This window comes from Harpegnathos saltator, unplaced genomic scaffold, assembly GCF_003227715.2.
Source record: "Harpegnathos saltator strain DR-91 unplaced genomic scaffold, Hsal_v8.6 scaffold436, whole genome shotgun sequence".
In the NCBI taxonomy this organism is placed as follows: Eukaryota; Metazoa; Arthropoda; class Insecta; order Hymenoptera; family Formicidae; genus Harpegnathos; species Harpegnathos saltator.
The window spans coordinates 1,269,833-1,284,406 of record NW_020230246.1 but is presented as its reverse complement, the minus strand read 5'-3'; the positions used below and the strand labels follow the sequence as shown (position 1 = coordinate 1,284,406).

General features: G+C 55.1%; 1 protein-coding gene across 1 annotated transcript; it reads left to right on the top strand.

The window, feature by feature from the left end:
* The first annotated feature begins 12,123 nt into the window (after positions 1 to 12,123).
* On the top strand, positions 12,124 to 12,717 carry LOC112589230 (uncharacterized protein F54H12.2-like). Its single transcript, XM_025301659.1, has one exon. It carries the CDS (start codon positions 12,124 to 12,126, stop codon positions 12,715 to 12,717), a length of 594 nt encoding a protein of 197 aa, XP_025157444.1.
* Positions 12,718 to 14,574: the final 1,857 nt, after the last annotated feature.

The following is a 14,574-nucleotide window of genomic DNA, read 5'->3' as shown; positions in this document are numbered from 1 at the left end:
GTGAATGTAGGGTTTTTACAGGACTATATTTTGGCAAAAAATTAGGTCTGTATTTCTAGCTGTTTAGGAGATATCGAAGGTTAAAGTTTTCCAACTTGTACCGTTGATATCTCCGCTTCTACTGGGAGTTGAGTGTCGAAATTTATGGTGACAATAGGACTGAAACAGGACTATATTTTGGTGAAAACACAGGCCTATATCTCTAACCGTTTAGGAGATATCGAAGTTTAAATTTTTCGAAATTATACCGTTGATATCTCCGCTTCTACTGAAAGTTGAGAGTCGAAATTTATGGTGGATGTAGGGATTTTACAGGACTATATTTTGGTGAAAAGCAGGCCTGTATCTCTAGCCGTTTAGGAGATATCGAAGGTTAAAGTTTTCCAACTTGTACCGTTGATATCTCTCTCCGCTTCTACTTTTTTTTTTTTTGACGAGGAGGAAATCCATCATACCCTGACCCTCGGGGTAGGGCCAGGGTTATGCCGGACTCCTACCGGCTAAAATCTCCCCGGGTGGCGCTGCGAAGGGACTTGGATCGGGGCCCCGGAGCCATGTAACTGCTAATCGAGGCCCCGAGTCCGGATAGATTATCGTCTTTCCCTCGAGGGGGGAGAGGGAGCAGGCCGAAACCTATCTTCTACTACCGTTCCCCCAGGGGAAAGGGGGAAGCAAGCCAGGGCTCGCTTCAACCACCGTTCCCCCTTCCACCCCTCACGCTGCGTCTCTTTGGCTGGGAAGGGGGAAACCAGCAACGCCTGCGCTTCGACCACCGTTCCCAGCCAGACGGGGCGCCGCCAATATATATGTTGTGTGATGGACTGATCCACCTCCTCAGTCGGCTGCCCTACATGTGGAGAGCTGGCTGGAAGACCGGGAGTCCCCGCCCGGTGTCCCACCCTCCCGCCCGGCGGTTACGGGGAGAAATAGTCCCCTAGCCACCGGGCGCTCCCACCTCCAATGGTGGGATGAGAGGGGTCTAAGTGACCCCTTCCTGCCTGTCCACCCTAGCGGTGGACTTTGCAGAGAGGGGGAGAGGTGTTTAACCGGTGACAACGCCACCGACACTCTCTCCCCCCTTATTTTCATCCAACTCCCGTACGAGGGGGAGTCGGCGTGTAACGAGGAGGGGTTGCATCTCACCACCCTCCTCCCTGTTCCTCCCGCCACTGCTGCCCGTGCAGGTGGTGGCGTTGCTACGATCTTCGCCTTTTTTCTTCCCCTGATCGATTGCCTACTACTACCTGCCGCCGTTGCCACAGGTGAGCGCCTGTGCACCCTAAGTCGGCCGCTGCGTCGTCCCGCTTGCGCCCTTCCAGGAGGAGGTCTCCCCCCAGGGGGAGGAGGAGGAACAGGCTGAAGGGGAGGTGGGGATGGTGTCTATCCACCATCCTTCTTAACTCCTCCTCTTTAGAGGAATCCACATCCCCCTCTCTGCTCCTACTCCTTCCCGCCCTCCGTAGACGGTGACGCTCCCTCCTTCTCCGTCTTCTGCACCGTCCTTCCGCTACTCTGCGGATCTCCTCCGCGGCCTCCTTCTGTGAGAGAACAGCCTCGCAGAAGGAGGCCAACACTCCCCACTTCTTCTCGCTCCCCACAATCGCCCCGACTACTGTGGGGAGCGAGGGATCGCGTCCAAATTCCCGGATCACGACTCCGCGCTCTGCGCTCCAGGCGGGGCAGTCCTGGAGCGTATGCTGCGCGGAGTCGTGATCGTGATCGCAGTGGTGGCACTGCGTCGTGCGTTCCCTCCCTATTCGGCACAGATATTCACCAAAGTAACCATGGCCGGTGAGCACCTATGCCAATCTGAAGGTCAGGGTCCCATGTGCCCTGCCCACCCAATCTGGTAGGCAGGGCTGGACGGCCTCGACGGTCCTCCTCCCGTATTTGGCGTTCGCCAGAATCCTTTGCCATCTCTGGAGGAGGACCTGCCGAGCCTGGTGCTTCATACGTTGCACTGCCCCAGCGAGCGCTACGTCAGCCCCCCATCTCTGATGAGCTCCCGCCTTCTGATGTACATATGTTTATACATCAGAGCGAGGAGCTCCAGGGGGAGCATGCTCACCAGGGCCGTCGCCGCCACGTGGGATACCGTCCGGTAACATCGGGCCACTCTGACCGCCAGCATCCTGTGCACCCTTCGCAAAAGCGCTTGCATTGGGCGGCTGGTGGCCAGAGTGTCAGCCCAGATCGGTGCCCCGTAAAGGGCCACCGAGTTCAGTACCCCAGCGTGGAGGCGACGTGCCTTCTCGTCCGGTCCCCCAACTCTCGGCATTAACTTGCCGACGCAGGCCGAGATTGTTCTCAGCCGGGGGACCAGACGATTCATGTGCTCCCTGAAGCACCAGGTGCCGTCCAAGATGAGGCCCAGATACATCATCTGGGCCTCTACCGGGACCCTGACCCTTCCCACGCGTATCTGGGCCTGGGGTGGCTTCTTTCCCTTGCTATACAAGAAGATAGCTTCTGTTTTCCGTTCTGCCACCACCAGACCCAGATCGCGGATGGAACGCACGACGCATGCCACCGCGAAGTTGGCCGTTTCAACGGCCTCCCCCCAGTCTCTCCCTCCGACTAAGACGAGCGTATCGTCTGCATAACAGATCATGTTGTAGCCGGGGGGAGGGCAGTTTGGAGGCCTGAGTTATAGCCGAGGTTCCACAGGAGGGGGCCCAGAACGGACCCCTGTGGAACCCCGCAACTCATTCCCCTTTCGCATACGTTGCCTTCGGCGTCCCTCCAGGTTAGACGCCGACCCCGGAAGTAGTCCTCGACGACGGCCACGAGGTAGGGTGGGAAGTTGAAATAGCCACGCATGGCCTTCACCACCCTACCCCAAATCAGGGTGTTAAATGCGTTGGCGATGTCGAGAGACACCGCCCTCCTGCACGATGGTCTCCGAGAGAGACCGCAGATGCAGAATCACATCCACGGTTGAACGTCCCTCTCGGAACTCGTACTGGCTGTCATCGAGGTTAGGACCCTCCCGGGACATATGCTCCACAAGGCGGGCAGCTATAACACGCTCAAAGAGCTTGCCCGCCTCGTCCAGGAGGCATATGGGTCGGTATGCGGAGGGGGTGTCCTCCGGTTTGCCCTCTTTTCGGAGGAGGACCACATTGGCCCTCCCCCAGACCGGGGGGATCTTCCTTCCCGCAAGGCTCGCGAGAAGATTCTCGTGAACCTGCCATTAGTGTACCCCGAGGCCAGGGTAAGGACGCGGCCGGGGATTCCGTCGGGTCCTGGCGCCTTACGGTTCTTGACCCTTTTGACGGCCCCGGCCACCTCCTCCTCAATGACCCCCGGTACCACCCCTTGTTGTTCTGGGGTGAGCGCAACATGTGGGTCAATGGAGTCCCTCTCCCGTACTGGGAAGAGGGCCCTCATGACCCGTTCGAGAAACCGGGGGTCAAGCGTTTCCGTTAGCGGGGACGCCCATGGTTTCAGCTTTTGCATTACCATTTTATATGGGCGCCTCCACGGGTCCGCACTTAATGAGAGGAGGAGGGTGTCTCACCCTTTTCCTTTGGCCGCCCTAATTGCCTCCCTCAGGGACGTTGCCGCCAGGCAGAACTCCCTGCGGGCGGCCAGAACGGCCTCGGGGTCTGAATCCGGGTCGTTTCGTACCCGTCTAAATGCCCGCCTGAGGTGGACCGACTTTTGCCTGAGATCAGCTATGGCGTCGGTCCACCACCAGGCGGACCTTTTTGGGCAGGACCTGACTCTGGGTATGGCTTCATCGCACGCATGTGCGATCACTTCCATTGTTACCATAACCTCAGAGTCAAGGTCCTGCCCTTCCGTTTGTCGTGGCCAGGTGGCAACCTCGAGGGATAGCTCGAGGGCCTCCCTGTCTAACTGGTTGAGGGCCCATCGCCTTTGTCAGGGTTTCAAACTCGGGGGCTGAGACCGCAGGCCCTGGGGGGTGACGGACAGCTCCATTTCTATAATGAAATGATCCGAGAAAGCTTCGAGCTCGTCCGCCACCCTCCAGCTCCGTACCCGCTTCAGGGCCGCGGGGGAAGCCCACGTGAGATCGATGATCGATTCCCCCCGCGACCCCACGAACATTGATTTATTTCCCTCGTTCAGCAGGTGCAGGTCTAGGCCTGCGGCCCAGTCCCCCACCTCCTCCCCCCGCCTGTCACCTCGCCGAGAACCCCACAGCTCTGATTTCGCATTGAAGTCCCCGGCGACGATGACAGTCTCAGGGAGGTACCATGCAACGGCCCTCCCTATTTCTCGGAGCCTGGACCCAAAATTCAGCAGGTCCAGGCTCTTTGTTGGGGGGAGGTATACCCCGACCACGATCAGGGCCCCCCACCTGGCCACGACAAACCCTCTCCCTCCATCCAGCCGGGTGGCGGGAGATGAACCACCGTTCGTCTTCCATACTATCGCGACGGAGCCCTGCTCGTCCCCGGACCACCTAAGGTGATTCTTGGGGACTATGTAGGGCTCCGCCGCTATTCCTAGTCCTGCACCGCGCTCGGCCATAGTATGCTCAAAGAACAGTAATGCCTGCCGAGCACGGTGCAGGTTAGATTGGAGGAGCCTTGTATCCATTATTGGATGATTAGTTTTTCTACAAGCTCCTCCTCCCTATCCTCGCACTCACTCCTCTCCTTCGGCCGAGGACGATTTTCTCCCCTTCTCTCTACCTCCATCTCTTCGCTTTCTTCCTGCGGTACATCCGCGGAGAGTATTGGGTCTGCCGACTCCGATGAAGAGGGTAGGGACTCCTCGACCCTTTTCTCCTCATTTGTTCCCTTAAGGGGGGAGGGAGGTGCGGGTGGCGCCGGCACGGATGCCCCCGTTTCCCGTCTCTCTTCCCTCCTCTTTTTTCTCCTTCTCTTAGGGGGATGGCACGACGGTCCCCCCATATGGTGGCCCGCCGGTTGCCCCGCCTCGGCGCAAATCATACACCTCGCCGGGGCGGTGCATTCGCGGGCTAGATGACTTGCTTCACCGCATCTATAGCAGCTCAGCCTCCTATCCTTTTCGCTGCTACAGTCACTTTGAACATGCCCTCTCTCTAGGCACCTATAACACTATAAGGGCCTTACTTCCAGCATCTCCGCCCTCACTTGTGTCCACTCTATGGCCAGGGTCCCTTTCTCTGCAACCTTCTTTGCGGCCACAAGGGGACACTTGACCCATAGGGATCTAGGCCCTGGTGGTGTGGCTCTTATTGTCCCCGTTTGGACATCGGAGACCTTACACCCTCCAATCTCTGCTACTCGTTCCGCAGCCTCGTTCTCCGTGGAGGAGATCTCCAGGCCACGGAGGCGAATTTCACCCATCTTTTACGGACGGTTAATTTTGGCCTTATCAGCCAGAACCTCTCTTAGCTTAGACGCGAGAGTATCCACCTGCGCGTTCCTATTTTCCTCTGGGATCTCCAAGATCAGGGCTCCGGTGACACCTTGCCTCGTCCTGATCTTGGAGATCCTTAGGCCATCTATATCTATCTTCCTCTTGGCCTCTGTTAATATTTCTTTATATTTCCCCCTCTCCGCGGTAATAGATGTTGCCGCGGTATTGGGCACCTTCCTTTTGATCTTCTTCCCCGCATTCCCTTGCTTGGCCGTTGTCTTCGGAGGCATCTCTCTTTTCTCCTCCTTCCTTTTCTCTTTCCGCCCTATCACTTTCGCCCAGGTTTCTTTGGGCTCAGGGTTGAACCTCGGTGTCCTTTGTGGTAAAGGCGGGCTATCCTCCGTCAGGGGGAGTGGGGATATGTCCTGATGTTAAGGCTCCTGTTTTTCCAGCCTTTGCCGGTTGCTCGATGCCTCTTTCCCCCCTTATTTTTTCCTTTTCCTTTGCCCTTAGGTTTTTGAGTTTGGGCTTTCTTGGCCTTCTCCTCTTCCCTACGATCCTGGTCTTTGATCTTTTACCGGTACTCCCATAGCTCCATAGCATGGAAAACTATGAAAGTTACTTTTTTTCCATAGTCTCCTTTGCTATCATTGATGGATCACATTTCTCGATCCTCACCTTGGTGATTAAGGATATATCCTCCCTTACCCTCGGACCATAAGCGTCATTCCATAAGCGTCATTCCTGCCGCAATGACTACCGACGCATCCCGCAGGACCTTTACATAAGTCCCCTTTAGGTTTTTGGAGCGTACTGAAACTCCGAAACTCTTCATAGATGCCTCCAGGACCGATGCGGCCACATCCCTAAATGGGGCCTCCTCCAGGTGCTCCGTGAGTTTACGCACCTCCCTATATTTTCTGTTCTGCGAACAGTCTTGAAAGGCTTGTGAGGGGTTCTCCAGCCCCTTCAACTGGCTCTCCTCCTTTTTTGGGAGAAAGTTTTTCTTTTTTGCCAAGAAAGCCAGCTTTCTCCTATACTCGCCCGTGGTCTCGGGCCTTCCCCTTGTCCGGGTTGCTTTCTTTTCGGCAAACCGCTCCTCGTCCGTCTATCCGTCGGATTTCCTGGGGATATCCCATTTGTCTTCACGGGGGCCACTCCATCCGAGGATGTGGTTTCAGACGAGGATTCGACCACCTTCCTGTGCGATCTCGACCTAGATCCTGACCGTTGGGGGTTCGCAGCTCGTCTGGTGATGGAACTGCGGAGTCCTTCTCTTCTCTTCAGCCGGCTGGTGCTCGGTTGATCTTCCAGGACTATATCCCTCTCCTTCCTGCTGGAGTCGCGGGTAGGCTCCAGATTACTCGTGTCCATGTTTTTAGCCAGGGTCGTATCATCATTTTCCAGGTCCGATATTACAATATAAGAGTTAGTCATTTTGGTATAAACCCCACAACTTTGCACGGTTCCGGTGCCCGGGCATGTCCGCATCCCCTCGGAAAGAGGGGAGCTTCCGAGTTCCCCCAGAGGAGCACCATATGGCGCGGGCCGACGGAATATAACATCGTCGGCACTGGCCTCCCGCCCCCTACACACACCCTGACCACCATCGCTGGTCGCCAGACCGTTTTCGGGGGTCCCGTACTTCCGACAATACGGGCACCGTGCAGAGCGCCGCCACGCGGGAGGCCTCATTGAAGAAGGTAGTTCACTGGTGTCGCACCCCACCAGGAACGCCTCCCCCATGGCAGCCAGCGTGCTCGCGCCGCCCGAAGGTCCGCTTTAGGGTGATGCGATCGCATTCCCTCAGGCATAGCACATAGGGGCTCCGGCCCTGCCTCGGAATACGTCCGAGCGGCCCGGAGCACTCCTCCACCCCCCGGGTACCATGAGGGGTCCCAAACTCTCACGACGTGTAGACCCGGGTGTGGGTACCTCCCTCCGCCCGGCCGTGACCGGGACGAATGAGGGAGAGGATCACCCCCTTTGGCTGCCGGAGCACCGGCGTGCAATGCCTCCAGGAGTGAGTCCTCTAGATGGCGCTTGAGGGTGCCTCGATCCCGACCTCGGAATACGTCTGAGCGGCCCGAGACACCCCTCCACCCCCCGGGTACCATGAGGCAAGCCTCATGGTGTGCAGACCCGGGTGTGGGTTCCTCTGTCCGTCCGGCCGAAGCCGAACGGGTGAGGGAAGTCGGGGAGATTTACCTTCAATGAAGGTGGGGTCCTCTCCCCTCATCACCCTAGGGTGCCCCGACCCCGACCTCGGAATAAGTCCGAGAGGCCCGGGACACCCCTCCACCCCCCGGGTACCATGGGGATAACCCCATGGTGTGCAGACCAGGGTGTGGGATTCTCCATTCGCACGGCCGTGACCGTGACGAATAAGGGAAGGAGATTCCCTCTCTTCGGCTGCCGGAGCACCGGCATGCAATGCCTTGGAGAGAGGGGTCCTCCTAGGATGTACGAAGGCACCCCGACCACGACCTCGGAAACGTCCGAGCGGCCCGGAATACCCCTCCGCTTCCCAGGCCCATGGGGGGAGGATTCCCATGGGGTGGAGCCCTGGGCGCGGCTACATCCCTCCGCCCCTATCTAACTATAACGGTCTGATAGAGGCGGGAGGAAAGGGTCCTCTCTCTTCGGCTGCCGAAGTTCCGGCGTGCAATGCCTCGGAGAAAGGGGTCCCCTTCCTAGAGCGAGTGCTGAGGAGGTCTCCCCTTTTGGCTGCCGGAGCACCGGCGTGCAATGCCTCCAGGGGTGATGGTCTCCTCCCACCCGCACTGTGACCATACTGGTCCGGGACCATGCTGGTCACTCAGCCTGATCGGGTGCTCTTGGTCCAGTCCCTCGGTACAAACTACTCCGGCATGGTAGGACCTACCAGGGTCGAAACCCCCGCCGGCAGAGCTCTGTACGTCATCGGAACCTTCAAGCCTCCCCACCACAACAAGGTGGCACCCACGGGGAGGATCTCCGCTTCTACTGGGAGTTCAGAGTCGAAATTTATGGTTAATCTAGGGTTTTTATAGGAATTTGGTGAAAAATATATTTTTCACCAAAATATAGTACCAGTTATATTTCAACGATTACTGGATGGCGTACTCGGCCCTGAGCTCGAACCCCATGTACTCGTGTATTTAGACGATATCATCATCGTGAGTCGGACTTTCGAAAAGCACCTTACCCGACATATTGAAGTCTTCCGACGGTTCCGGGAAGCCTGACTACGGCTAAACGCAGAGAAGTACCGATTCTGCGTAAGCTGCCTACAATACCTGGGACATATCGTGGACAGGGATGGCATTTGGACCGACCCGGAAAATGTGAGCGCGATGTCAGAATGGCCGGTGCCCACCACCGTGCGAAAAGTGCGACAATTCCTCGGGCTCGCGTTGTGATACCGTCGGTTTATCCCGGGTTTCTCCACACTCGCCGCGCCGCTCACCAGGAAGGATGTTAAGTGGAGGTGGGGCGCGGAGAAAGACACCCCGATGGCCGCGCTAAAAATACGGCTGACCACCGCCCCGGTGCTCGCGTGCTTTGATTTCCGGGAGCCCTTCCAGCTGTAAACGGACACAAGCACGGAAGGGCTGGGAGCCGTCCTCACGCAGTGGCTGAACGGCTCCGAACGCGTGATCGCGTACGCGAGACGGACATTGAATCGCGCCGAGAAAAATTATAGTGCGACCTAACTAAAGTGCCTCGCCGTGATCTGGGGGATAAGGCGAATGCATGACTACCTGGAAGGCTATCGTTTCACGATGATCACGGATCACCAGGCTCTCCGATGGCTGTGCAGCCTGGAAGCCCCCATCGGGCGATTAGTCCGCTGAGCCCTCGAATTGCAGCAGTACGAATTCGAGGTGCAGTACCGACGAGGCGCTCTAAATACAGTCGCCGACGCGTTATCGCGACGGCCCGAGGTGGGCACCATAACAACAGAAACCACTTGCCCCTGGTACCGCCGCATGAAAGTGCAAATAACCGCGGACCCCGCTGCATGGCTAAACTACGCCGTCCAGCAAGACCAGCTCCTGCGCCACGTATTGCACGAACTCGACTTCCGCGAAGTGCCGGCGGAGGAGCAGTAGAAGTATGCGTACCTCGGGAACAACGAACGGAGATTCTTCGCTAACTTCATAACGAACCGACCGCCGACTATTTGGGGACTGGGGATAGCGAAGACGATCGTCCGTGTGGCCTGCCGATATTATTGGCCCGGCATGTTCCGGAATATAGCCCGGCATGTCCGAACCTGCGAGACGTGCCTCGCCTACAAGGCGACACAGGCCAAGCCCGCGGGCCTCATGCACGTCACCGCGGTAAAGGGCCCGTGGGAACAGGCCTCGGTGGACCTGATAGGCCCTCTACCGGGGTTAATCGGCGGCCACGCGTGAGTCATCACTATACAAGATCACTTCTCCAAGTGGCTGAAAATGTGGCCGCTCCGAAGGGCGACAGCAGGAGCAGTGGAACGGGCGATTACCGAGGGCATCATTTACCGACACAGCTACCCCCAAACGATAGTCTCCGACAACGGAAAACAGTTCTGCTCCGCGAACACTTCGCAAAGCTCTGCGGGGCGTTCGGCATCCGTCACCGAACAACATCGATATACGCGCCACATTGCAATCCTGTGGAGCGGACCAACCGAGTAATTAAAACCATGATCTTGTAGCATGTAGGGAAGAACCATCCTAAATGGGATACCCATTTAACCGCCCTCCAGTTTGCGTACAACTCCGCCGTCCGGAGGAGTCGACAGGCTACAGCCCAGCTTTTTTACACAACGGGCGGGAACTGAGTCCCAGGCCGGAGACACGCACCGCCGCTCCACCGGAAAGCCGCCGACGACAGCTCGAAGAAGAGTACGAAGTCGTCCGTATAAATTTGGCACGAGCATTCCAACGCCAAGAGCGCAATTATAATTTGCGACGGCGTTCCTGGCGGCCTAAGATAGGGTTAGACTGTATGGAAACGCGAGCATCCCCTATCGGATAAAGCGCAAGGCTTTAACGCCAAGCTCGCGCCAAAATATTTCGGGCCATATGAAATCCGTCGGATCATCTCGCCGGTAATCGTTGATCTCCGCGCCAAAAACGGCAAGTGGCTGCGACATATACACGTTCAAGATTTAAAGTCAAATAACAATAACGACGAGTAGCCACAGGACACGGAAGTCGACGACTCGGAAGGAGAAATCCAAACAGCGTCCCGGAGTATAAGACGGCGGCCTCCAGCGTAGAAATTCACATTTCTTCGAGCTGTCGCAAGCGGCAGCAAGAGAATTTTGCGAGCAAGCGCAAGCATAAGCAATTGAGAGACCGCTCTGATGGAGATCGAGGATTTAGCGGTCCTCTGGACCGACCTTGCGCTCTTTGACAACAAGGAGAGAGCCTCGACCGCTCCGCCGCCGCCGACGTCGCCACCATCAGCGACGTCACCGCCAACGTCACCACGGGCAACGTCACCATCGCCGACAACGTCACCGCCGCTACCACCAGCAAGCACACCACTGCTGTCGCCAAGACTGCTGAACCCCCAAGTCCCCGTGAGGGGGACCAGGATACAACGGTCAGACCACGATTCAGCGCCGCAAAGTAATTATGCTTACGGCTCCGCTGCCCCCCCCCCCATCAGGGCGCTGAGGACGCCAGTCAAAGGCGCTGGCAGCAGCAGCACGGGCCACCACCCGCCCCGCGCGGATACCACCGTCTGACGTTGCAACGTTCACCACCGCCGCAGAAAACGCCGCAGCTACGTCCACCACCGCAACGGCCGCTACCACCGCCACAACGGACACTACTGCTACGTCCGCCATCGCCATCGCTTATATTCGCAGCAGCCGCTACCGTAGCAGCAGCAGCCACAGCAGCCCACTTGACCGCCCGCGCCGTCCGTTCGTACGTCCTCAACCACCGACCGACCGATCAGTTTCTACCGAGCGGTTGGCCCGAGGCCACCACTGCCCATCTTAGTACAGGTCGAGCCTGGGCTGCGGAAGCTCATTCCGCACGCGGCTGTTCACGTCAGCCGTCTCTACCGCCTCAGAACACCCGAGGTGCGGTGGATATTGCGATTTCACGCAAACGGACAGCTCCGGTCCAGCCATCGCCTACCGGACGACCCCCCTTCCGAAGGAGTGATGTAACGAGGCATACTCACCTCGTTACTACCAGCCATCTGTCGGGCCGATGAACGGCGCTTAGCGCCATACGAATTCCATATCGTGCGCTGCTACTATCACGCGCCGCCGCTATGCTTCGCGCGGATTGGCACGCCGCTCGATCACCGCCAGATCAGTCGTACCGAATACGACTATAAGACGGCGGCCATCAAGCTCCTAGATACCAGACCGATCCAAACCGCCGTTCTATCTAGACGCACATGCTGATAGATAGAAGATCCATTTCGCTCTGCCTTCCGAATTCCGACTACCCGACCGACGACTAAGAAAACGGGATTGTGCGTCCGCAATCTCGGTCGAGCGTCCTCGATACTTAGCCGCCTCCTGTCTTCCTAGGCTCGTGCGTGCGTGAGCTCAGTCGAGCGTAATCGACCGTCTCTAGCCTTCACCCACCGCTCCGAGCCAAGGGTTCGTCCGTCGGCAAACTCCGCTGAGCATACTCAGCCTCTGAGCGATCCGTCTATCGACCAAGGACCCGGGACGGTGCATCCGCCGTCTCCGCTGAGTGTCCGCAACACTTGGTCGCCCTCCGCCACGGACGTAGGAAAAAGGGAAGGTGTGTGCGCCTTCTCTGTCGAGAGACCTTGGTCGAATACATAAATCTTGCTCACACCATGCTGTCGCTACGCATACGAGTAGAAACGGAAACTGTAGCAGGAGCCGCCAGCGCAAAAGTAGGCCCAGTAAACCATATACTGCATTCGATGCTCAATCAAATCGACGTATATTTCAACGAAAAGCTCGTATCTCCTCCAAACAATGCTTACGCTTACCGCGCTTACATAGAGGCGTTATTAAATTATGCTTCACCAGTAAAAACCTCCCACCTGGCTTCGTGCTTGTGGTACAACGATACGACGCGGAACATGGACGCTCTACTGGGAGCGACACCATGCAATCACGGACTCGACAAGCGAGCCGCTTTTGTACAAGGAGGACGAACACTGGATCTCATAGGTCATCTTCACTGCGACGTCTTCAATCAAGATAAATTCTTGATAAACAGTGTGGAACTGCGCATGAGGCTTGTTCGTTCGAAAGATTCCTTCTGTCTTATGGAAGGAAATACTATGTCACGGATAAACGTTTTAGATGCTACACTACTCATCAAAAGAGCTAGAATAAATCTAGGCATATTACTCGCTCATACAAAAATGTTGACCAGGACTACTGCTAAATACCCTCTCACGAGAGTCGAAGTTAAATAATTCACGATTCATAGCGGCGTCGTAGGAGAAACATTGGACAACGTCATTCTTAGACAAATACCGAAGCGTATAATTGTCGGTTTTGTCGATAACAAAGCATTTAACGGTGCCCGCCATTTAAATCCGTTCAATTTCCAGCATTATGGAATAAATTTCTTTTTACTGTATATCGATGGAACTCAAATCCCTAGCAGGCCGTTATAGCCAAAATTCTCTGGGAACGAGATGCTCTACGCCGAGACGTATCACACCCTCTTCTCGGGAACGGGTATTCACGTTTTGAATGAAACTAATTCTATATCCAGAGAAGATTATCCTGCTGGTTATACTCTTTTCGCCTTCGATCTCACTCCTGATCTATCGGCTAATTGCGCAGCTCAATGGAACCTTGTGAAACATGGTAGTTTGCGAATGGAAATACTATTCGAAAAAGCTCTCATAATAACGATCAACTGCTTAATTTAGGCTGAATTTGAAAGCGTGCTGGAAATAGATTCTTCTCGTCAAGTCATTGTAGATTATAGCGGTTAAAATGAGTCCCCACTTTTCTTTTCGACGTCATTCCCCTTCCTATGTAAAGATTTTCAACATCATAGCCCTCCTGAGTAAAAGTTTTGAGAAAAGAGTCCAGTCGCTTTCGAGGCGCGAAAAATATAGTTTCGGGGGAAGCATAATTGCGTATACAGAGGGAGCATGAATGTCATTGTCGAAGTACAATGTTTCCGCAATAGCAACGATGTCTACGTGCTCAAGGAGGTGGCTATTATCGGTATTAATGAGTCATTCGTTAGTCATTGGATCTTAGCTCCAGAGTATTCATTTGCGGAATTGAATGAAAAATCAAGGCGTATAAATAACTGGCTTTCGCAGAATTATCATGGTATTGAGTGGTACGACGGGGAGAGCAATCCGAAATATTTTTATCTGCGGTTGCGTGAAATTACGAGTCATATTCGTGACTTCATGACAAAGGGTGAGGAAAAAGCGAGCTACTTGCAAAATTTACTAGCCCGAAACGTGTATAATCTGGAGAATATCTCGCCGATGTTCAGTGATCTTTCATCCAGCGAACGTGTAGAAGCTTGCCCATTCCACGCATTTAGAAAACACGGTCGTTATCACTGTGCATTACGCAACGCATACAAATTGAAACACTGGTACATCGAACAAAGCCAAATCAACATCGTGACAACGTCTATGCGACTCAGTGCTTATCCTCCAAAATTGATGAGGAAGAGAGCGAAAATAGCTATTTCTACAAATCGGGAAGTGCCATCGACTGAAGAAGAGGAAAACGAAACAAATACTGAGTTGGAACATTCAGTCGAACCGTCGAGGACTATAACAATCACGTTACCAGAGGTAAAACGAAATTATATAAAATGAATTCGCTCGAAATTCAACATGCGCTGCAACATCTCAACACCAGATACACAGGCGTCTATCCAGCCGACAGACTACCGAGGGTGTGGACGAGATCGACGGCAATAGTCGCTAATACGGACAATCACAACCGTCCAGGACAACACTGGATCGCATTCTACATCGATCAGAAGGGAGCAACTACGTACTTTGACAGCTACGGGATGCCGCCCTGGGACTCACGATTTCTCCTGCGTCTTAGAAGAAATTCCGCCACTTACCGATGGAATACCTCAAAGTTACAGGGTCTCTTATCGACGACTTGTGGCCATTATTGTTGTGTTTTTCTTTACTTTATGTGCAGGGGTTATAACCTCAATGCCTTTAAAAATTTGTTTACCAATGATTGCGAACGAAACGATCAACTAATTATACAAATGTATAAGAAAATCTTTTGGCAATGTAACCGTAAATCGCTAGATCATCATATCCCTA

Excerpts from the sequence above, each read along its gene's own strand:
- LOC112589230 (XM_025301659.1), top strand. The coding sequence starts at position 12,124 with ATGCTGTCGCTACGCATACGAGTAGAAACGGAAACTGTAGCAGGAGCC.